Genomic DNA, 24,416 nt, shown 5'->3' with positions numbered 1-24,416 from the left:
ATGGACCAACAAAAGCTCACTCTTGTTGGTGAGCTTATTCCTCTGTGTGAGCTTTTCGGAGCTCACACAGAGAAATAAGCTACCGTCTATCAGGCTATGGCTAGACAATATTTGGTGTTAGGATTCCTCCATTGTTAGTTTTGGACTTTTCATGGGATTTTTTAATCATAAAAAAACAATAGTATATTGTCTCATCCTTCATGATACAGTTTTGCAGCTTTTCTAAATATTGTTTCGACTTAACACATCCCCTGAAAGGATATTATATACTATATGCTATGAATTCACCCAGTCTTAACACTTGAAGATATTAAACTATAATCTAAAGAATTGTAAAAGGGATTTAAGAGCTAGTAAAATAGTGATATTTTTAGTTTTTGCAAAGTTTTTCTGGAGCAAAGGTGAAAAATGCAATTTTGCTTGTGCAGCCTGTGTGAGTGTATCTGGATACATATGGCGTACTGTATATATGCACTTTATGCGCAGCGGGGGGAGGGCTGTCGGAGGCTGTCACTGTGCTCTAGGGCATCACTGACATGAGTGTCACCTTCATGAAGGAGCGTGAAAGCTGTTCCCTCTGCAGAGGATTCCTCAGACCGTCGCTCTGATTTCAGCGGCAGAACAGAGGAGTTAACGCGAGCGCTCCTGGAGGCTTGTCATCTGCTCTACGCTTCATTAAACACCTGTGAATATCAAAAGTCATTAGGAATGTTGGTCAGGAGGAAAACAAATACCTGCATTGTTAGCAGAATCCATAAGTTCACAAACTTAGCAGGAGGAGAGCGTAATTAACAACGAGGACATTAATCCATTAATGAGTTTCTAATACTAATTACACCTGCAAAAATGTGCAAATAGATTCTGACAGTTTAATTAGTTGCAAATGACACATGTGAGCTGGAGTGAGAAGAAAGTGATGTTCTGGTATCCAAGTGTAAACTCTGCTTCTGGATCTGGCAGCAAAGTGTTGTTTAGTTTGTTAAAGAAGAAAAAAAACACCTAATTAAAGAAATATATGCATGAAATGTTGGATAATTAGTAAGTTAAGGGTTGCGCATTTTAAAGTAGTGAAAAACAACTTCCACTTTTTCTTCTGTTCCTTCAAAACAATTCTCTATACAGGTGTACATAGAAATAACAAATATAATAGTCACTAATAACGTGTTCACAGAGCTGATCTGTTCTACTCTTAAAGACCTGACTCAGGAGAGCAGTCACTTCTGATGTGGGCGTGTGTCGGGGGGAAAGGCTCCTGCGTCTCAAAGCTCTGCTCGTTGGTGCCGCACGCTGCTCATGAAGGACTTTGTGATGGAGAGATGCCTCTGCTGGAAATGAACATCAGAGACCTGTTTGCGTGGGATGAGGCCGCTCTTTCCGTCCTGCATGACTGCGACTCAGCACGGTCCTGTTTTACGAACAAAATTAGTCACAGCTAACAGACTTTTACGAATTCATCTCAAGGACATTTATTAGCTTGGTTTACTTTAGGCCAGACGCTTATGTATTCGAGCGACAAAACATACATTTAGAAAAAAAAATCTATTTCAAGATAAATAACAAAATCTTCTCAAATGTATTGTGCACAGTTGTACATTATAAAAAATACATTTAGTACTAAATCATTTAAATAAAATCCATTAAGGTAAAAATACCTTTTTCTCTTAAATTACATAATATAGTTGTTTTTTTTCTAAATTATTTTACAAGTATTCACATGATCCTTTCAGTCAGTAGTGTTTCAGTCGTTGTGTGTCAGTCTGGCAAGGTGAGACCGCAGCGTGGAAGGTCACACAGCGATGCTCCGCTCTGTGCTGAAGTTGTAGTAAAACTGCATGAGAAGAAGAAAAAATAAACGATTAATACAACATGTGGAAAAAACAGCATAAAACACAATTTACCTGCACCATCTTAATACCAAATAAATGAAGTATATATATGTTTACAAAAGTAAACTGAGCACAAACATTTAAAAAACTCTCTGAATGTTCTACAGTGATATTATGTTGAACTATAGCTTAAACATGTATTGATTAAATACGAATCTCTTATAGGCCAAACATTACCCCGACAGCAGAGTGATCGTGAGAGGGTCGTCCAGAATTCACATTGAGAAAAAAACTAACAAACACTGCCCCCCTCTGGCGAAGCATGGGCATTACTCTTTGATAAGCAAAAGGGCTTCAAACTATAATGCTCAACTTACTGTATGTGGCATTACAAGCAGAAAAGGGTATAATGTTTGTTTTTTCACTGTTTCTATACGTCATTATTTAACTTCTATTTATTAAAATGATAATTTACTGAGTAGACATTTTAAACTTTGTTGCAGGAAGTATATTTTGTCATTAACCCAAATATAAAAAATGGTGTTGATATTATTCAAAGATATCGCACAATTGCTTTAGGCAAGAAAGACCTATAGGAAAGAGGCCAGTGTGACAGATCTGCAATAATAATTAGAATGTGTTCATTGCCATTACAAAAATGCAGTGCTTTGCCTTCAGCTGAATTCACTTTGGAACCAAAGCAATTGCTGGCCTCAAGTTACATCACATTGGAAATATTCTTGAGTTTTACAAAGTGACGACAACAGAGATGTTACATTTGGGAAAATGAGAGCAATGGAATTGGATTGGTATTTAATATTGTGAGATAACCTGAGTTAAGGTATTAGAATCAGTATCATTGAGAAAGCAGTATTGGTGATTGCCCAACATTATTAGCAGTTCCAAAAAGTACTTAGACTTGTATCTTATATATTATCAAAATCTATTTTATGAATTCAAATGATTGAATGAAATACCAATTTATTATGCAAGTGACTGGGGAAATATAATGATCTACAATAACTAACAGTCTAATGTTTGATTACATATTTATCAAACTCTTTATAACATGTCACATTAATGATTTTGATGTGGGTGTAGTTCCACTTTCTGAACAGTGAGGTTTTGTGAAACAAAGTAGGGCGCACTTCACCAAGTTAGACAGTTGTATTACTGCAGCATAGCACTAGGTGATGCTGTATGATCACTGAAATACGTTTCTAAATCTCGACCAGAAGCCTTGGAGCCACAGAGGCTCGGACCGGGCTCTCACAATCACAATACCATTGTCCTGATCCTCATATACTTTAGCGGAAGCTGCAAGTTACGCAGCAGCCTGTCACGTATCACAAGACCTTTAGTTGAGCAGAAATGTTTCCCCCCACAACACAAAAATTCTGTCTCAACATCTGGCACGGTAAATAAATAATTTACGTGTATGTGTGTGTGTGCTGATGATGGATGGGGGAATGGGGTGTTATCAGGGAGAGCATGTATCAATGTCTGCCAGTTTTATACACAGGCTGACAGGACAGTGACACACAAGAACATGGGCGGCAGTCACCCAGACGAGCCCAGCTTCATTTCCTGTCCCTGCTCCACTGCCAAAAATATGTGACATGTTGTCTTCATTAATTCCACCTCTATTTGGAGCTCTCCCACTCACACCTCTCACACAGCCCTGTACACCACTGCCCTTTCCATACATTCACACAAGCATGCACAGAAACACACATACTGTACACACTCCCTACAAACACTGAAGGCCCATCATACATAGGTGCTAATGAAAATCTTGTCATGTGTGCACACACACACACTTCCTTTCCACCCTAGCATGCTCCCTCGGAAAATCATTAGCGAGCCGCCGCCAACAACATTTTTCAGCAGAGCAAACTACATAAAGATGTCACTTTAAATCGCGTACTAATTAACACTTAAAAAGACACAAATTAGATATGCGTGGCTAAAAGCAATTATAATATCCGCAAGTTTTGTGAGTCATTTGGGAAATGAAAAGAATGCCTAATTGCTGGAACCAACATCATCCGAGACATGGCTTAAGTGATGCCTGTTAGGAAATGGTCTTATCTGCAACTGGGGCTGTGATTACAACAGTTTTCCTCAATTACATGTGCATATGTATAATTCTTGAAAGTACATCTCTTTCATGAATCTATATGTTTTTAATGGGTTTAGAAAGAGGCAATTAGGTTCTTTGCTGAAAATGCCTCCGGTTACTAAAGAGGGGGAAAAGAGCTCCACAGTTTAGTGGACAGTGACCTCTTCTGGACAACAGAAGAAGAAGAAGAAGAAAACGCTCCACAATATTCAGAAATGAGGGTACTGATTGATCAGATTGAACTGATATTCTATATAGAGGTTTTTATGTCAAAAAATGTGTCTCTACTTCTACAGAAGCCTTGATGATGGAGAGAAGCGTGGATACTATTTTTACAGTGTACAACTGATGTAGAAAAACAAGCAAAACTAGACAAAGAACAGAAATAAATAAAATACGCATCACTTTCTAAAAGAAACACCTCTGCTGTCCAATGTGTTTGCAACAATCTCACCGACTATATTCCCCCTCTTGTTCTGCAGATATCATCGAGGGATAATAACAAGGGAAGAGAAGTAAGAATAACACAATGGTGAGGGATGCTTCCACTTGGAAACTAATTATCAAGCTAAGCTGTGACTTCATCCTCATCAGCCTGGCCCCACCATTAATCTTGTGCTGTCGTCCACTTCACTAAATCCTGTGTGTTACACTATCTCACATTTACTTCATCAGCTCCAGCGCGGCTGTAATTAATGATTTCTCATGCCCCTTCCCTTCCCTTCCCCAGCTCAGCTCACCATGTGTCCTCCTGCTAATCACACTCCCTGAGAAGGAGAGGAGAGGAAGAAGGAGAAAAAAAAAAAAGAAAAGACAAGAGCATATATGAGCAGCCAGCCTGTCTCCCACCCTGGAAAACACACTCAAACACGTACACGCCATTAATACCTTCGCTGACAATGAGCTTCATTCAGATGACCATATGACAAGATGGCGACTCTGTGTGATTTGGATAGTATGTGACAGAAGACAGAGGCAGAGTGCAGAACAGACACCCGGTTTGATGAGGGAGTGTTTGCTCTGTAACACATCTCAAACCCAACAGCACCTGTTCTTTTACAGTGGTCTGTCACTTCCTGGCAGTTCTGATACCAAGATACCGTGCTAATGAGAGAGAAGGGGGGGTTGTCACTCTCTTTAAAGCACACACACACATGCACGCACGCACACACTCCCTTTCCTTCTCCTGCTCTCACGAACACACAGGCTGCACACAGATTTTCTTCCTACGGATGCCTGCAGGCTACAGTGTTTCATCAGAAATGGGGAGTACTTTGTGGAGCTTTTATTTGCTCTGCATGAACTTTTTCGCTACTGAAAATGAAGCCGATTGGAAACTTGAAAAGTGAAACATGCAAAAATCTGACTCCCTAAGACCTACAGCGCTCTGCGAGGTGCTAGATTGAGCTGTTTGAGAGAAGAATTGGGGAATAAAAGTCAAGTGTTTTTGGAACAGGAGACGAAGCTTTTAGGAGAGAATGGCTGCCTCGCCTGGCCATGCTTTTATTCAATTGGGGCTTAGTGGAGCCAACAGGGCCTCACTGTCTCAGACACTTAATTACAACCCCAAGACCGTTTGCTTTGCATTCTGGGCCAGCGGCGTCAGTGGCAGCCGAGCGTTGCAGCCTCTACTCACTTCCTCCTCGATCTCTGCCAGGGATTTGATGGTAATGCCCATTAAATTGACTTGCTGCATCTGAAATCCAAAGCAGGGAGAGGAAGAGGAAGAAGAAGAAGAAAAAAAAACACACACAAGAAACATGGCGGTTAGGCTCATGGCTAAGTAAGCATGCTTAAAATCTTTAATCCTCTCCCTCTCGGTGTCAATACAAACGGGGCTATAGTGACAACCGCCGCCAGCCAGCCAAATGGACTGCATTGAGCCAGCTCTGCCTGACTGCACACATTCATCACTCAGTCTGGAGGAACAGAGAGGAAAGGAAGGAGAGCAAAGGAGAGGAAAGGAAAGGAAAGGAAAAAGAAGAAGAACAAGAGAAAGTAAAGGGAAAGAGAGGAATTTGAAGCGAAGGAGCGGAAAGGAAGGAAAAGGGAAGGAGAGGAAAGGACCAGGAACAGGAAAGGATTAAGGGCTGTATACAGGAAGCAAGGAGCACATATCATGACCATAATACACAACAGGTTGCAGAACAAGTAGTTGCAGACTGACTTTCATGACCCCTCTCATATTATTTGAATAATGCAATCGTTTCCTCAAATAATTTGTACCTCTTTGGGATTGTCACAAAACTTTTCAGCGATGACAAAGGGCACGTCGTCCAGAGCTGCAAAAACATAAGAAAACAAAGTTTAAGGTTGACATAAAATATATATTTATTACTCCCTATTCTTGTTCCTTAGTAATTCCACAAAACTAAGCACAGGTTTATAAAAAGGCAAAGCTATGAACATCCCCAGCCCCCCCGACACCTCCCCTCCCTCCGTCTACAGAGACAAGATGAAAGGCTTTTCTTTTTAATTCTGTGCTGTATTTGAGCACCTCCGCTCTCTCCTCCAACCCAGCCCTTTCCCAACCCTCCTCCACTTTAATTACTCTTGATTATTCCTGATTCCATCTTGTCTGAGAGATGTTCACCGCGGAAACAAAGACACACTCACCCAAGGCACAGAAAAGTGGAAAGAAGAGAGACAAAACATTCACCAGATATCAAATTTGCATGAAAATAAGCCACACTGTTCAGCGGGCAAAAAGTGGATTGAAATGAGGACTTGCCAAGAGCGTGGTGGTATAATTAGCATTTGACCAAACAAACGAGCTTCAACAGAGCTATAATTAAGCAGGCCTGTAATTAAGTGTATGCCCTTTATCATAATGATCGTGGTTAAAATGGTGTGATGGCTGCCAGTAGATTATTAATGGTGTAACCCCGTACTGCATGCATCCTGCACTGGAATCAAGGTGTCACGACTGTCAGGCTAGAGAGCAGCCCTTTGTTTATAAAATACATTAGGGCCCAAATTAACACATGGTGACAAGGGACACAAAGCCTCGTGTTTCCAGACTGAAGGGAAAACTGCAGCTGCTTGGCTTCATTATAAAACTCCCAAATCTGGAGGCACAAAACTTCCTGCCGTTGGCTTCAACACGAGCCCCAACTATCAAGAGGCCAAGCTTCCAACTAATGTTCTTTTACCCACAGGCCATCAGGCCGCTGGCACGGGAAAAGGAACTCATAAATGTAAGCCGAAGCTGTTCATGAGTCATCGTTTTGGAGCCGACACTCCTCTTGGCCTTTCCTGTTCACAGCAATATTCCAAAGTAGGACATTCTAAAATATCCCTCACGTTGACACTTATGTGACTTGCTTTCCTTTCTTGGTTATTACACAGATCCATGGTTTGGCACTTTCCACACAAGTGTAGTACAATGTGATCTTTGTAATCAAAGCATGACCCTCACCCTCATGACCACAGGAACGCTTGTCTAGTTTCTTGGCTTCCACTCATCTCCCACAGATGTAGTCATAACAGGAGTCTACAGGCACGCTCTAGCAGGCTATACTTAGACAAAGCAGTGCTTTGAGCTAATTAAAATGTCAATAAAACAATGCTAACATGTTAAGCAGGTTAAATGATATAGCCATGTTTACCATGTCACTTTAGGTTGGCAGTATTTGATAATTTGCCCCAAGAAAGGACATGCCTAATACCAAGTATTGTACCAATGTAAATGTTGACCTGCTGATGGCGCTACATGACAAACAAGGGATCATCAAAGTTATCACAATTCATCCAGAGGGGGGCAAGAGAGCTTGTACCAAATTCAAAGGCAATCCATCAAATAGTAAATAAGATATTTCACATAAAAACTGAAATATCAAAATCATGGTGGAACCCGAGGCGAAGGGAATCACCAAAATCATTACTATTAATCGACTTGGAACAATTGATGTCTGTAAGACAGTTAATGGCAATCCATAAAAGGCTGTTGAAAAGATTCAGTCTGGGTCGAAGAGGTGGACCAACCGACCGACCGACCGACCGACAGACATTGTCATCCCTATAGCTACTAGCATGGCTAAAAATGGCTAGTAGTGAAATGTTTAGCTTCCTTTTCCACCCACGAAAGGCTGTTCAATGCCCCAGCCTTGACAACTACATCCCTGTAAAGCCTTTGGATACATGGCCATCTAAAGCAGAAAGCAAACCAAGGTGGGTCCAATGACTTGTTTAAGGTCATAACAACAAGTGAACAAACACGCACTACCGTGTCGCTGTGAGCACCACAGCCAGGCAGAGGCAGGCAGGGAGAATACATTTAAATCAATAGTCAGCAATGGGAAGTCGAGATTGTAGCCGCTGATGGATCTGCGTGGCGCGGACAGATGAATGCAGAGCTGAAGGCCACAGAGTTTCTTTATTGCTCAAGGATTACATTTAAAACCAGATCTCACTTTGTATTCCACCACCATCTATACTAGAGAGGCTATCTTACATCCAGATAAATGGAGAGGCGCAGGTGATGACTTGGTGGTAAGAAATGGATACCACGGTGAAATCCGGAGGTGCAAAGGGCAAAAATTATGTAAATCCAATCTGCTGACCAGGAATCCCACTATGAAGCATGTTCGAGCCGCTCAAATGGCCAGGCTACAGTCCATTAACTCATGACTGTATTGCAGTGTAGGGAATTGGGTGGTTTGGAGTATGTGAGCGCAGAGAATATGAAAACATCTGGCAGGAATTTTGGTACGATGACTATCATGATGATGATGATGGTGGTGGCGGCGGCGGCGAGCGCAGAGGTGGCGTTAAGTAAGGAGGACCCTGTGGCTTGAGTGATTGTAGTGTAAAGAACGGAGTCAGCACGGGCCTCGTGTGGATCATCGCCTTATTAATGGCTCCGTCAGGTGCGATGAGCAATGGCTGCATTGTCATCTCCAGCCCCTGGGCACAGATGAATGGCTGTTTCAGGGCGGGAAGGGCTCCCTCGTACGCTGGGCTGAGCACTAATCCCTCACTCTTCCATTGTTGGATACACTGTCACCCAGGACTTCAGCAGCGCCATACATTGCATTTCCAGGGTTTCTACCAGACATGGCCACACACACACACACACACACACACACACACACACACACACACACACACACACACACACACACACACACACACACACACACACACACACACACACACACACACACACACACACACACACACACACACACACACACACACACACACACACACACACACACACACACACACACACACACACACACACACACACACACACACACACACACACACACACACACACACACGATCCAGACACTGACGACTGATTGAAAATATGCACGGGTGATCAAGCGTACCCCATTTGACCTGAACTCAAGAGTAACACTTTAGGAATGTTGATGGACTTTTATTTTACACTTCACTAATCCAGAAGAATAGCATTGATCTCTGTCTACTTTGATTACCAGGCTGAATCTGACTCGCACCTGAAATAAGTGAGAAAGCCACGGCCAGGGGAATGAGCCTCTATTATGTTTAGCTGATTCCTATTGTCCAGTAAGATACAATAATAAGAGATAATAAGTAAAGCCGCTGGTTTAAGCTCTACCTGGAACCGGCTGCATTTTATATTCCAAACAATTGGATGTTGTCTCCTCTCTTTGTGTAGCCAGGCTAGACATTGCCATACCTTTCCTGTCGGCGTGACTCTCAATTTGAGGCGGATTCTTTATGTAGACCATGGAAATGCTATTCTAGTTGCAGACCCTGCTCTCTGTCACCTCAGCAGATAATGGTGAGTAGATGAACAGAGAGCTGGAGGAGGACCCCCTCTGCCCACTCACAGCCCTTAGCCCCTCTCTGACATGAGAAATAGTGCCCAGGCCTGACAGCATCTCGGAGACATATTGTAGTTTATTTTGTCGCCCGGGCATGCCATCTGTGCCATTCCAATAGAGGGTGTGTGTTCAGGCTGCTGCAAGAGAGAGGGTGCGAGGCTCCGGGTCCCTCAGTAGCTCTGCAGCCACGGCAGGTCATTAGTCAAATTGCCTAATGAGAGAGAATACAAATGGCCCCCTACCCTGACAGGAGGAATTTTGGAGGTGTCAGAGCTCCTGACCCGTGCTATGAGAACAGATGATAGCGAGTTGCTATTTTCAGATTATTTTAATGACTATGGCTCTATGAAACCCATTCTTTTTCTTTTATCTTTTTCCCTGCTTTCTCAAGCCCTCTCGACAGACGAGGAGTGGGGAATCAAAAAAAAACTTTTCAATGCATTCAAACTCTCGCTTGCAAAAGTGGAAGTGTAACTTTTGAATTAGTTAAATGTTTACTGGAGAGTCAATTAACATTCTAAAAAGCGCAATAGGTTGATACTAAAATAAGTCCCGCACTGAAATGATGTTGAGGGTTTCTGATCGTCTATTTTTGTTTCTGCCGGCTGTGCGCAGCTTGTTTTCCCAGACTGACTCTGTGGTGTGTGTGTGTGTGTGTGTGTGTGTGTGTGTGTGTGTGTGTGTGTGTGTGTGTGTGTGTGTGTGTGTGTGTGTGTGTGTGTGTGTGTGTGTGTGTGTGTGTGTGTGTGTGTGTGTGTGTGTGTGTGTGTGTGTGTGTGTGTGTGCAAGCTTCTGTTGAAATTCTCCTGACAACGAGTCAGTTGGTTCATACTTAAATATTAATTTCATCTCATCCAAATGTAAACAAATCTAAATGTTTCTAATGCCAAGAGTAGTATGCAACACATCTAGCGGATGGATGTGGGTATGTTTACACACTGCAGGCTGGGGCTTCTACACACTCGTGTTTACGGAGAGAAACTGAGGAGAGAAAACAGAAAAGCGGCACCAAGGGACTGAAAAGAGGTTGAATCATTTTACACAAGCTTGCCGTCCACATTGAATATATTTCAAAAGAAAAGGTGCTGTATGTTCTTATGACATATTAACTCACTTTGAAATGTTTGTGAAATGTTATAGATGCATCATCAAACATTGTGAAAAAACAATAACCATATAAAATGTTCTCTACAGTCTACTAAGAACTGCAGGGCAAGAGCAGAGTATTACCACAAAGTGAACATATACTGTTTGTTTTTAGATCAGAGGACGACCACCATAGAAGGGAATTAGATTGTTCAGACTACTTTAAAAGCAGATGTGTGTTTCAGTGGTTGGCGTCAACTGAGGATTTCTATACTTTATTTTATTTACTTGCACTATTATTTGTTTTATTGTGTTGCACTGTTGGAGGAGCCTGTGACCTGAGATGTTCACTGTCTGCAGGTCTCCCTTGAAAAAGAGATCATTGATCTCAATGGGATTTTAGCTGGATAAATAAAGGTTTTGAATTGAATTGAATAACTACACTGTAGCTATGTACAAATGACAATAAAAGCTAAAATGATAATTTAATAGGTTTTAATTCATTTCAATTTATGAAGCTAGTCACCTGTAACCTTAGTTGAGCTAGAATTGTAGTTGTGCACAGCTCTTGATTTATTTGATTCTTTCTTATGTTACATGTTAAGTAACCGTTATTGACAAACCATCTATTCATATTGTTTATTTAGGTTTTGCGTAAGGGTCAGCCAACATAAGATCTTTTCTGCGTCTTTTTCAATTTCAGTGGTGTGTAAATGGTTTACTGTGAATCTGTGTTTTCACTTTATTGTGCACTACCATCCGCAGAACAAATTAAAATGAAATTAAATAAAAAGTTACGTTTTATATTACCAGTAACACAATGAAACATAACCTCAACATAAACTGTAAAAAAACAAGCAATAGGCAATGGCATATAAAGTAAAAGAAAAATCCAATATTTAAAAAAAATGTCTTCACAGAGGGATGCAAAATGGCAAGCTTATGTAGAATGACCCACTTACTTTTCCATCTGTGACAAGCAGTCCTTGAAATGTGGTAGTGGGTAGGGAGCCAGGAGGCAGCCCCAGTCGGGCGCTGCTCCATCAGTCTTCCAGAAAGTGGGCAGAGCCAGCAGCACCTATGGTGGGCCGGCCACAAACACTGCTGCAAAACACAGGGTGCTCCGAGGAGGTGTGTGCTATCTTCTCTAAAACAAGCACTGTCATGCAAATATACAAGATATGCAAGCTGTTAATTGTGAAACACCAAATGTTAGGTACCAAAAGTCTTCAGTGATCTGGTATAATTACTAAAACTGTATTCACTGTTTTTAAAAGCGGCCAGTGCTAAACAGGGCTTCTCACTAGCTATTGAGAGCTCTGGTGGAATTAAATGGACAATCAGACTTTAATCAGCGGCACAGTGTCTTTTAAGACATTGCCATGGCACTGGCATTGATCCCCAGCTGTGGCTGCTGGTAAATGTGCAGCAGAATGTGTGTATAAATGGGGTACGCCTCTCTGGACAAGTGTAAAAGCTGGCAGAGGGCTGACAGTAAATTGCATGTGCCGGATGGGACACAGCAGAAGGCACAATTACACAAATCCCCTCTTAATTAGCGGTTCTGTGGACAAACTAACCCGTAATGATGCGAGGGATGTGGTGAGCCCCAGAAATCCTAACAAGAAACACTCACCAGCACTGGAGACCGGGTCATATGGCCTCGGTTCCCCTCAAGTTGCGACTGACTCGTGATCTGTTTTGATCAGTGCAGCTGCAGGAGAGGATTCCCACGTCGGCCCGCTCCCCTCCACCCCTAGCCCTCGCTGAGCTGCTTGCCCTCTGGACTGTGGGTAAAGCAGCAGGCACTGTGTGGTTGTGGTGGCATTATTAAGTTCTCCATGCTCACAGTACCAGGCAATGTAAAGTGGCATCTCACACGGTGAGTAATGAACTGTGCCAGAGTGGAAGCAGGAGGGATGACAGCCAAAGAGGCCTCCTTGGCAGCCACTAACCTGGGCATCCACCAATTTATCATCCCCTAGAACCAATCCACCAATGCTGCGCTGCCATTTGTCATTAATTATGCTAATAAGGAGACCATTACTCTCCTGATGAAACAGGCCATTGTTATTAGTATAATGCTTTTACAGTTTGATACATATGCATTTGCTTATTGTGTGTGGATTAGTGGAAGAAAGACATTTTGGATTACTTAAACCAAAAAAATACAAGCACAACTACAGAGGAGACTGGACTTTCCTGTACACACTAATTAAGTATTAAAATGACATAAATACTATTTAATAACCATGCACTATTCCTTGCACCCTAACATAAAAAAGACCCCAACAATATGTAGACACTGATGTGTGTGAACTTTTTCACAGCAGACTTCATGGCTCTAAGCAAACCAGTCTGAGCAGAACTATTTAATATAGCTTCTGAAAGCCCCAGATGCCCTTTTCCAAAACGACTTCATTCCCAGAATCTCATTGTGCTTTCTAAATCACACCACAGTATTTATTAGAAGATCATTAATTACAAACTTAACAAGTCAGCAGAGCCATTAAAAGATCTTTAAGGCATATTTGACCATAAATCTCCTTAAACTATATTTAATGACTGGATTTTTGTGAAATATTTTTTATCAAGTTCTAATTAGATGTGTGATAACAAACCCGGCTGTACATGGGGCAAATGAGGGAGCCGTGACAGGCCCATCCATTGGGGCTGTCCACGTCTGGACACTGAAACTAATGGAGCACTGCTTCTATCTCAGGGATGGATAGAAAGCAATGAGGGATGAGACTCCAGAGTCCAGTCCGGCCTGCAAATGCACTCATTTAAAGTCTCTTATTTGACTGTAATAAAGGTTCAAAAATGCCTAAAGGCCTCAAGGCTCCAGTCAAAAATTCCATTACGATTCATTCAGGATTTATCCCCAAATACTTAATGGCACCGTCACACTAGGATCGATCATGTTTCCAAAATAACCTGGATAGTCTAATCGGGTTTTTTGACATATCGGCGGGGCGAATGCCAACAGGATTTTCTTGTAAGGGTGTTAAATGTGTTAAAATCCGAAAGTGCTTTTTGACTGAGAAGACAAAGATGAATAACACACAACAGGTTGGTATTTTAGTTATAAATTAGACAATAATGTTTCAGAAGTTTTCCTAAGTTTTGCCTTCAGAACATAGTTTCTACATTCAACTTCTTATCTGGACAATTTAGAATTTAGAAAAACTTGTTTGTTTAAACACATTTTTCCAAATTAACAACAAAAAAGACTTGTTTTGATTCTGTTTTCGATCCGACAAAAACTTCTCAGTCGAGAAATGTATAAGAACATTTGTGTATTTCTGAGAAAATGTCACTTTATGACACTGCTAAAACTCCCATAATGCCTTCCTCACTTTTTTGTTTTTGTATTTTTTTGCTTTCTTTCGACCAATCACATCTGGTTTGATTTTTTGTCAATTGTTTGATTCAGTTTTGCAGTATTCATGCCAAAAAAGAAGGCATGTAAGCTGCTATTTAAATGTGGATAATGCATTAGCAGCTCAGAACTAAATCTAAATGTAGAAGCCATCAAATTATCAAACAGAAATTCAGCACTCCTCCTTCACAGCATTAGCTGAGTCGAGTAGTAAACAGTGTGAGGAACTGTTTGTGTTGGTGTGTGTATACGAGTTTACATTAGGTGTAAATACTATTCTCCTGCAGATCCCCCCCCCCTCTGTGTTTAGCCTTTTGCTGACCAGGGGAATTAAGAAGCAAAACGTGGGTTTTAAGAGTGTTCCTTTCATGTCTTGATGTAAGCTTTGGCATTACTTCAGACATCAAGATCGGTTTCATAGAAATCCCATTCCATCTAAAGTAAAAGCTCGGCAGTAAATCTGCCGATACTCCCCCATAACACTTCCATAAATGATTCATTCAGCTCGGTTTAGCTAATGCAAAACAGAATGTTAGTGAATTGTGGATGGAGCCTGAGCTGCGAGAGAAGGACCAACCCCGCTGCTTAGTAATTTCATCAATCTCTGGGAGAAAAAGAGAGGAGAAAGGAGAAAGAAGAGAACGGCGTACACTAATAATAACTTTTGTGTCACTATTCAGAGGTCGTGTTTTTTAATCCCTCAGCCTAAAGAATTGTGTTATTCTAAAATATAACCCCAGCGGTGCAGAAGCGGTTGAGATCCATCACGGTGTGAGATAAGAGCCGGCGGATCGCCTCCCTCTGCACAGCCTTGCCCAGAACTACACAGAGAGATAAGATGGAACTTTTGTTTGAAACCTGATGAGAACCCTCTTAATGAAAGTGCGCCGCCAAAAATAATCTTTTTCTCCATGTTAGTCAATCAAGAAATGGTGTAGTTTGGGGGAAAAAGAGGAGAAAGAAAGTAATTTTGCATAATCAGTGAGCACCATCTGGAACAATTAACCAAATTCCACAGAACTCAGAGGATCAGTCATATTGGCTTATTAAAGATCCAGAATTATACAAGTAATAAATCCTTGGAAAAACGAAGCGTACCCCTGCCTGTCACGACTATTTTAACTTCAAATACAGTGGAATACTTGATAAGGCTGAAAAGAGGAGATTAATATATGCAAATGATGTCGAGTATTTAAAAGCCCCCCAACAACTGTCCTGTTTTTTTTCCCCCCCGTCTCTTATTACAGGGCTTTATGTTTTATTCATACACCAACTCACCTGTCATTTCATAAGCTATAATATTATGAGGGTATTATTAAACAGCATAAAGTGGAGCTTTAATTGGAAAGCTCCATTGCATTTTCCAATTATTTGCAGCAAATTAAAAGCAGATGCACATAGTTTAATAAGAATTCTAATATTGTTTCCTGAAAATCAAAAAATCACTGTCATCCTGCCAAGATATTTTGCAAACCCAAGTTAATTTTGAGCCTCCTATTTTTTCCCTCCGCCTCCTTCCCTCTGAAGGATGAACTGTCTAGTGTCTGTTAATTGAAGTTCCTCTAATGGATATGAAAATAATTGCTCTCCATATTACATTAGATCAGGGCCAATGTCAGGATTTCTTTTTGATTAATGCAATAGATATGTAAATGTATTACTTTTTATTACGTTTACCTTCTTATCAGGTGGATGTCTGCTGAATACTATATATGTTGTTCTGCAGGTAATGACGAGAGACTGCAATGCAACGCGTCACACAGGTTTATTTTAGAGTTTCTGCATTTTTTCAACACATTTATTTATATCCAACATATGCCTTTTAGACACATTCCATGATGCACGTTTAATTACCTTTAAGCTATCCTGTTTTTCTGTCAATGTATAAATAACACTGAGGGACTTGGCATGGATCAAAGCAACGTGGTGGAGAAAAGCAAAAGGTTGGAGCGGCTCTGCAAACTTGATAACTTTTCAAATGAGCTTGAACTGTCAAGTGAAAGAGGGCTGCAAAATAAATGTGAATTCGTTTTTAATATTCTGGTAATAAATGTCAAAGCGCCTGCACATCACATCTGTACATGATGTGACTGCGGATGACAGATTTCCCAGACATGTTACCTCTCCTCCCCTCAACTCTCTCTCTTTTTTTTCTATTGGGTTTTTGTTTTGTTGGGAAGTGACGGAGGGTTTAATCAAGAAAGCAGGCAATTCATCAATCCTAAAGAAGGCGCCTGTACAGCCCTGACAGAGCGCACATGGTTTTAGACCAACTCGAACCTGGCCAGCTGTCAGCCCACACACACGCGTGCACACGCAGACACCCACGCACCCCCCCAACCACACACACACACACGACAGCTACCAGCGCTAACAATTAACACACATAGGCTGTCGGCTACGACCTCACACTTGGTCCGCAGGCTATCACATTGTTAATGAAGGGAAGTTGTGTTCTCTCACATGCACAGTGTGATGCTGTGAGGCTGACGAGTACACAGTCTGAAGAAATTAAAGCCAAGAAGCATCTCGGGCTAACTCCATTATCCACTCTTCTTTCAAATCACGCAGGGACACATGAAGGTAGAAGGAGGCAGCTGCAAAGGACAGTTTTCCGGAGGTAAATGATGACTGCTGGCAACGCACTGTACAGTATGTGCATGTTCTTCACTGTCACTCAAACAACGTCCCTGTGGATGTATCGCACACCCGATGCCACGAAGCACTCAGCTGTGTGTTAATGTGTGCTCCTTCAGGGCCACACTTTGCACACTTGTCTTGACTAACTTATAATATGACTGTCACAGAAACAAAATGATGTATTAATAATTTTTTTAACACATTTTTTGGGATGGGGGCATACAGAACAAAAAAGGAGAGAAAAAAATATTCGATTTTAATAAGTAATTTTAAAATTCTTATATATTTTTATACTTAAAAAAAAAACGTTTATTTAGCATTTTAAATCATGTGCACTTCAGCTATTGTTTAATACTTAGGCTTGTGTTAATAAGGTAGGGTGTAACATGGCCATAGCCTGGGTGTGCCTCTGCCTGAGCAGCAGGAGGAATCTTCACCACATGGTGTCTCTCTCCAGCTGGATAAAAAGCTGCCTGCCTCGTTCTCCTCATGCGAATCACACGCTCTTTTAGGGCGAGAGCGTCTCAGCCGGCTCTGACTCCGTGACTCTGAGGCGGCCGTGGTTAAATCTCTGCTTCCTAACGAATTAGCCTCTCTTCTGTCTTAGTCCTGCAGCATTGTGCTTTAGTAGAGTTTCTCTCCTTGACAAAGAGAAGGAAATTCGTCCAGTGCAATGCACGGTACATATGTAAGTATGACATGTGATGGATCATCTTTGACATCTGTTAAATGTTCTCGAGTGTAATGCCGAGCTCCTTTGGGAAGTCACGTTCGCTCAGATAAGCAAAGCTCTGTACAGTATCCATCAGTGAGGAGATCTAGACATAAAGCATTTGTAGATAAAGCACCAGAGGAGCCGCCTTTATGTCCACATGGTGATGCTATTCAGTGGAGATAGAAAGCCCAAGAGTTGTTTTTTTTAATAAAAAACAAAGCATTTTCTTGCGGTACAATGGCCAAAAGTAAGCATTCTAACAACCCATGTTTTTATAGGCTGAACAAGTTGACCCTGCCGTCAGCTTTTAACAAGCTCGCACTAAAGAAGTACTTTTTCTTAAACCTGGTGGACTAGTCATAAAAGTCTAAATATCATCTCAACCTATTTGTGGTCAACTTGAACAGACAAAAAGTGACGTCTGCTAGTTTTTATTTGGCGGTTTTTAAGCAATCATTTTGACTTTCTTTTTAATGTTATTAAATATAACATCGCTGTCACAAAAGGCTTTTGTTACCCTGGAACGTGATGTCATTTTTAAACTTCATGAAAAATAAACCTAAATAATATACAATTCTAAATACAAGACTAAATAGTGCTGACTTGGATACATTTCGAGTGTGAAGTATTTACCAGTCATGGTGTAGTTCCCACTGCTCTGGGGCTCAGAGTCCTGCCGGGTCGGGGTCTTCCTGTGCCCAGAAAGAAAACAACACTGTTTCAATAAACAGATCAACATTATTTTCCCAGACATTATGGTAAAACATGAAAGGCGCCATGTCAAGTTTCTATTTAATGAGCATTATTATGTTCCCAGACATATTGCCCATACATTAGAATAGAATGTATTTAGTATGGAAGCCTTGAACTGCCTCCTTACACTAAGGCTTTTTTATCTCAAATCAAAACAGAGCACTGAAATACCAGGATGAATCTAAAGAGGAGAAATATGGTAAAAGTTAAAGCGTGCCTCAGCTGCCCAGGGGCTTGAACAGACCGTTAGCGGGGGGGAATGGAGCAGGATCTTGTACATTCTGGAGGAACTGAGCGATTCCATTATTCAAGGGAAGTCTGCTTTTCTTTTTTTTACGTTTCATGGCCTTGTATTACAGAAAACAGCACAGAATGCACTTTGTGGGCAGTTGAAGTTAACAAACCATATAAGATTGAAATCCTCATCAATCAAGCTATCATGAATTACACCCTGTGACTCACCCCTACGGATCGATAAATCCACAGCAAGCAGGAAAAAAAAAAAATTATTCACAGCTTGGAGGGAGCTGCATAACATGACATGCTCTGGAGGTAAAAATGAGCTCTGGGATGGCATTATAAAACAAATGATCTTATAATGATAATGCAAAGTAGTTGGCAATATCATTAAAAATGGGAATTGCTTTGATTAGAGGACACGCAGGCGTACGGGATTGTTGTTGAAGAAAAAGAACAAGCTAGACAAGAAGAATAAAACGATGTTGAATTATGAGAAGACACAACAGATTCTGGGAGTGAGCAGGTGTGGAGTTAGGAATAATGAGCCGTGTTTTGTGTACTGTATCATGTTCTGTATTTGGTCTGTTTATGGAAAACATAATAAGTCTTACAGGGGGGTGTACCATTTTTGAAATTTAGGACTAAAAGACAGATCTGCATATTCCACGAGTGTTGTGCATGAGTTGTGTGGCCTTATCTCTTCGCATGAGATAAATAAATGCAATCATTTCCATCAAGAGCAATAAAACAAGACTTCTGACAGGCAGTGGTATTTATGAGCTGAAGCCTGCAACTCAGATTTATTTGCAATGAAAGGGTCGACTTTTCCCCTCCTCATTTACATCAGCATTTGGCCATGTTAAATCCAGGCCAATGGTGAATTTTTAAAAAGGTTGGCATCAATCTTGTGGGAACGATTGCCATATTCAACGCAGACTTCTTTTACCTTTCAAAAGGTTGATTCCACTGCTCAGGAAGAAAGGTACGCATCTTTCAAAGCACAAAGACATCCCAAGGACTGATACAGTGTGTGTGTGTGTGTGTGTGTGTGTGTGTGTGTGTGTGTGTGTGTGTGTGTGTGTGTGTGTGTGTGTGTGTGTGTGTGTGTGTGTGTGTGTGTGTGTGGGGGGGGGGGTTTAAATGTCCTTTTGGTCTGTTTTGTTAAATTAGTACGCAGAATAAACAAAGAGAACAGAGAAAGAATAAGTCTGCCGATTGATCTATGCATCTGAGAACCACAAAGTGGTACTTAAAGCCCCAAAGACTTGATGTAAAACCAGGGAATTGTGCTCATGAAATGATTTTCTACAGGCAATCTCTAGGGTTTCTTTTCCCATCTGTTTGAAACACAAAACTGTCTCAATCCAAATTGGTGATTTCTAAATACAATTTTAGGTGCATTGGAGAGGGTAACATATGGCAAATCAATTAGACATCTAATTCTTAAAACAAAAACATGGCAAGTGCATTTGCTAATCAACAGCAGTGTCGGCGCTCCTATTATGTCAGCCACTGGAGTTTTGACAACAATTAATCCTCATTTCAGGCAAGGAGAGCCATATTGACACATATTCCTAATTTGAATATTCAATTATAGAGTAGTTCCTCATCAAATTAGAGTAAAACTGGGAACACGGCCTGAAAGATTTACACAATTACGAAGCAGATCAAGAGTCTTATGTTCCCATGAAATCTGCCGCAGTTAAAATCATATTAGCTCTGCGAAGCAAACCACGACACTAAGGATTACTTGACAACACGAATTACAGTTCAACAGATTATTTTGTTCTTTAAGTTGTTCCGTGCGGGATAAGGAAAAGAGTTGTCTCCGTTGTGGGAAAAAAGTGGGAGAGTCGGTGGGGACAGACGAGCGGTAGTCAGCGGAGAGGTAAGATGAGGATGAGAGTAATATCGGCACAGCGATACAGAAAGCTGGGAGCTCTTGTTTTGACACACATCCAGCGTTTCCCGTGACAACATCTCCACACCTTCCTCTATGTGCCGACAGTGCTGCTTTGTGGGAGCTGCTTTCTCACCCATCATTATCCTCCTTTAAGCTCTGTGTCAGCTGTTGAAAAGAGGATGTCTCTGAATCTGGTGGCAAATCACTGCACATCGCCCATCAGATCTCAGCTGATCATTCGATCATTCTTGGCACCGCGTCCACGTCCGTTTGCTTGATCTACGCTACTTTTTCTGAAACTTTTTCCGAACACAAGAAAGTAATGAGTAAGATTGAAGGGGGAGTGATTGTTCTTCAACACTTCTGAGATGTGTCAGGCGCACACTGACAGTCGCGGTGTCTCTGTCTCGGCAACAGTCGCGTGCGGTGGGAAGTCTTGGTTAACCAGCAAGCAATGAAAGCTGATACAATACTCCTGCAGAGTGTCACAGGTAAAAGACAGCGCTATCTGAAACATATTGATATGCATGCCAATTCTGACACTGATGACTCTCTAGGCTTCAAGGAAAAGCCAACTCTAGTGTGAAATGATAAAAAAAAGAGATACTCAGCCTTGACATTTTTATCGCTGTACAGTTTGATTTAAAAAGTGTCCGTGTGTACAATAGCCTATTATTCTAAGAGAAATGTCAAAAACCTTGATTCTGAGTGAAGCTAAAGGAATTGCAATATTAGAACGAGGCTAATTTATGCTAGCAGTCACTGTAGAGGTCAGATATCAGCCTCAGCAATGACAGTTTTATCAGGAGAACAAATGGCAGCGTTGGCCAGGAGAAGGAAGGAGGGGGATACTTTACTGGACACATTAAAAGGCTGACCGGATGGCGCAGGTTTCCCACATTATAAAGTCGGTTGATATGCTCCGTCTTGACAGAGAACAAGCCAAAGTGGTTGACATCAAGCTGCAGCTATGAATCAAAACAGAACGCACTCGCTGGGTGAGGCGCTTTCAACAAATTTGATAAAGGGACATTAAACACACAAGGTTCAAATGCAGCAGCAGCAGCAGCTTGTATAACAGGCCTGTACCAGCTTTAGTGGTTCAATATGGTGAGACAGCCAGAGCCAATAAGAAATAAGTATTGTAGGTTTAGCTTTTATCCTCGATCCCACTTGATAAAACAATTCCTTTTTTAATTCCTCCGATTCTTTTTGCAAGGTTGCAGGGTCTAGCAATTAGAATTAGAAACGTCCTCAGACTCCTCTAATAACACACAGCATTAGGTCTATAACCCTTTTCACATCGATACCAGCCAAAGCATAAAAGTATGATGGAAAACCAGTGGGGCCGATAGGGTCAAGAATTCTTTATTATTATATCAATATTATTTTTTTAGTACTTCCCAGCAGTATATAACAGTAATCACTTTATGATTGAATCAATTCAATTAATGGGATCAAGCAAAAACGCTGGCAATGGATAGATGAATGGACAGATGGATAGCCAATTAAAAATAATTAATCAATCAGTTTTCAATGTTCACTTTCGTCTCTATAAAAAAAACATTCATAACATTGCTGGTTATATATATATATATATATATATATATATATATATATATATATAGACATTTTGTATTCATTGGGATAAACCCCTTGAGATGCACCATCTAGTTTTCAAGGGGTCCCGACAATAGCAACAACTTACAGACATACATAAACAAAAAGACAAAATGCAAAACATGACACACAAGACAAACCACATACAGTCTGTTAAGTAAAGTTCAAGCAATGCATACAATCATTACAATTTGAGACAGTTCGAGCAAATCAGTTTCATCAATATCAGTTAATAACAAGTACAGACCAGTTGAAAGTGAGATAACAATGCATGTTTAAACCCAATGATGCAAGAGATCTAATAGCAGCAGGTAAAGTATTCCAGTCAGTTGGGGCTTTGAACATGAACGCTCTTCTGCCAATCCATTTTTTTGCAGAGGGGACAGAGAAATAAATCTGAACAGAATGTCTAACTTGATGATTTGACGAGTAGGGTACGAAATACTGCTTTAAATAATAGTTAAGATAAATGCATTTAAATATCAGCTGAAGCCAATGCATGTGTCTTCTTACATTTAAAGAAGGCCATTTAAGTTGGTTATACATTGTGCAGTGATGTGAACGAAAAGGACAACCAAGAACAAATCTGCATAGTCTGTTGTCGGCTATGTTGAGTGGAGCAAGATCTGATTTATGTGCATTTTAGGAGACGACATCACATAATCAATACAATTATCTGATGTATCCTTTAAGTATTTGATTGTTAGATGGACCAAAAAGGCAAATTGATGATATCACCTTGAGCTGTGTCTTTTCACATGGGCGTGTTTTACTTACAAATAATAGAAATAATCTAAAGGGAAATAGATTATCAGTTGCAGGCATAGTTCTTTAAGTACATTTAAATGTTTGCTAAAATCAACATTAGAACTTCTTAAGTTCTGTAGCTAGCTGTAGTGATAATAGTCGCTTTAGGTTGTTGCCACAATCCTACTTATTACTTTATAGGTGATACAGAACAAGAATATATTTCTGTAAATCAAATCCCTGACTCTTTATCTTATACTAACTGAGGCCTTTTTGGGAAAAAAGTTCATTTTTTTTTAAACTTTCCAAGAGCTACAGGGATCCTCTTTCCAGCTGACAAAACAATACAAAAACAATTCAAATACAACACCTTAGCCTTGATGCAATGACTCCGTGCATCCCATAATGATGCAACAGCCTGCAGTGTGCTGTGTTCTGCAGCTCTGCACTCCTGAAAAAAGCTGATTTGCGGTGAACGTTTGTACACAACTCTAACAAGCTCTCGCTGCCTGAGGCGGTGTAACATTTGAGAGGGATCACTGCAGCTTTCAAAATCATAAGGGTCATTAAAAACTTACACATTATTGACTGTATTTAAAACATATTTTCCACTGACTGTAAAGAGCAGTTAAATTTAAGAGGTGCTATTCTCCAAAGGCCATAAAGTTGTTATAGATAGCCTGAAGGAGGCATGGAGGAGAGAATTTTCTCTTGCTGAATATGAATAAAGTATAGTGGTGTGATACTACACACACAGTTACCCTACTGTACTTACTTGAGCAATCAGGGAGTGTTACGGAGCTGCTTATAAATCACTGTGTCAAACTATCTAATCTATGACTTCAAAGAAACTACAGAAATATTTATATCTGTGTGTATGGTTGTCTAAAGTGCATGTAACTACACAGAGAGGATGCCAGATAAATAGTCAAAGAACTGGCACTGTCTAAATTGCCCACAGTCCCGTCCTTATGTGATGGAAATACTCTCAAAAGAAGACTCTCTGACTGTGGAATGAATTTTAATGTTAATACAAAAACAGCCGCCTGTGATCTCAGCAGGCATCAGGAGGGGGTGTGAGTCGCTTCGAGGTGCAATTTATTCCAACCTCTGAGCCTCGCCAACTTGAAAGTGGGCTTCAAAAGAACGGAGGATTACCGGTAAGAGTCACTAAGGCGTACACATGGGCCTGAGCGCTCACCATCGCTTCGACACATCAAAGATTATTGACCATCAATTTCCCAAATATGGACGGTTCACACAACTCTGCTCGGTTTGAACTTTTGGTTCTGAATTCACGGCTGTCCATTTGAATGATCTCATCCCGCTGAGTGGCCGTGTGAACAGAAGCTCTGTGTTGAATACGCCTGCTGGCAAGCACCGCTCCGGCCTGTTGTGGCTTTTAAGTGGCTTTTACTCAGCCCAGCACAGGATGGCAAAGCATCGCACTTCAAGCTGGCAAACCCATCAGCGCCCCGTGCCAAAGCCCCGCTCTCCGCAGCGCCGCCACGCCGAAGGAGTCTCGATTGTTTATTTACAATTTGCTGTGGAAATCCCCAGCTCTTC

General features: G+C 41.0%; 1 protein-coding gene across 4 annotated transcripts in view; it reads right to left on the bottom strand.

The window, feature by feature from the left end:
• Window positions 1–812: 812 nt before the first annotated feature.
• The window catches only part of LOC117543961 (multivesicular body subunit 12B-like), a 35,805-nt gene continuing 12,201 nt past the window's right edge, over window positions 813–24,416 (bottom strand). The window contains exons 7-11 of one of the 4 annotated variants that reach the window (XR_004568618.1): window positions 18,221–18,279; window positions 6,175–6,230; window positions 5,585–5,644; window positions 1,715–1,828; window positions 813–1,405 (exon numbers count right to left, since the gene is read on the bottom strand). Coding sequence is in view for 3 of the 4 variants with exons in the window: in XM_034212654.1 (XP_034068545.1) it covers window positions 1,787–1,828; window positions 5,585–5,644; window positions 6,175–6,230; window positions 18,221–18,279 (217 nt within the window). In the remaining variant the exon portion in view is untranslated. Of the gene's footprint in view, window positions 1,406–1,438; window positions 1,829–5,584; window positions 5,645–5,740; window positions 5,868–6,174; window positions 6,231–18,220; window positions 18,280–24,416 lie in introns of those variants that run through there. The other 3 variants (XM_034212654.1, XM_034212655.1, XM_034212656.1) reach the window with 3 other exon arrangements.

The sequence above is a fragment of the Gymnodraco acuticeps genome, unplaced genomic scaffold (genome assembly GCF_902827175.1).
Source record: "Gymnodraco acuticeps unplaced genomic scaffold, fGymAcu1.1, whole genome shotgun sequence".
In the NCBI taxonomy this organism is placed as follows: Eukaryota; Metazoa; Chordata; class Actinopteri; order Perciformes; family Bathydraconidae; genus Gymnodraco; species Gymnodraco acuticeps.
Note: the sequence above shows the minus strand (reverse complement) of the source record. Positions and strands in the feature narration are given on the sequence as shown.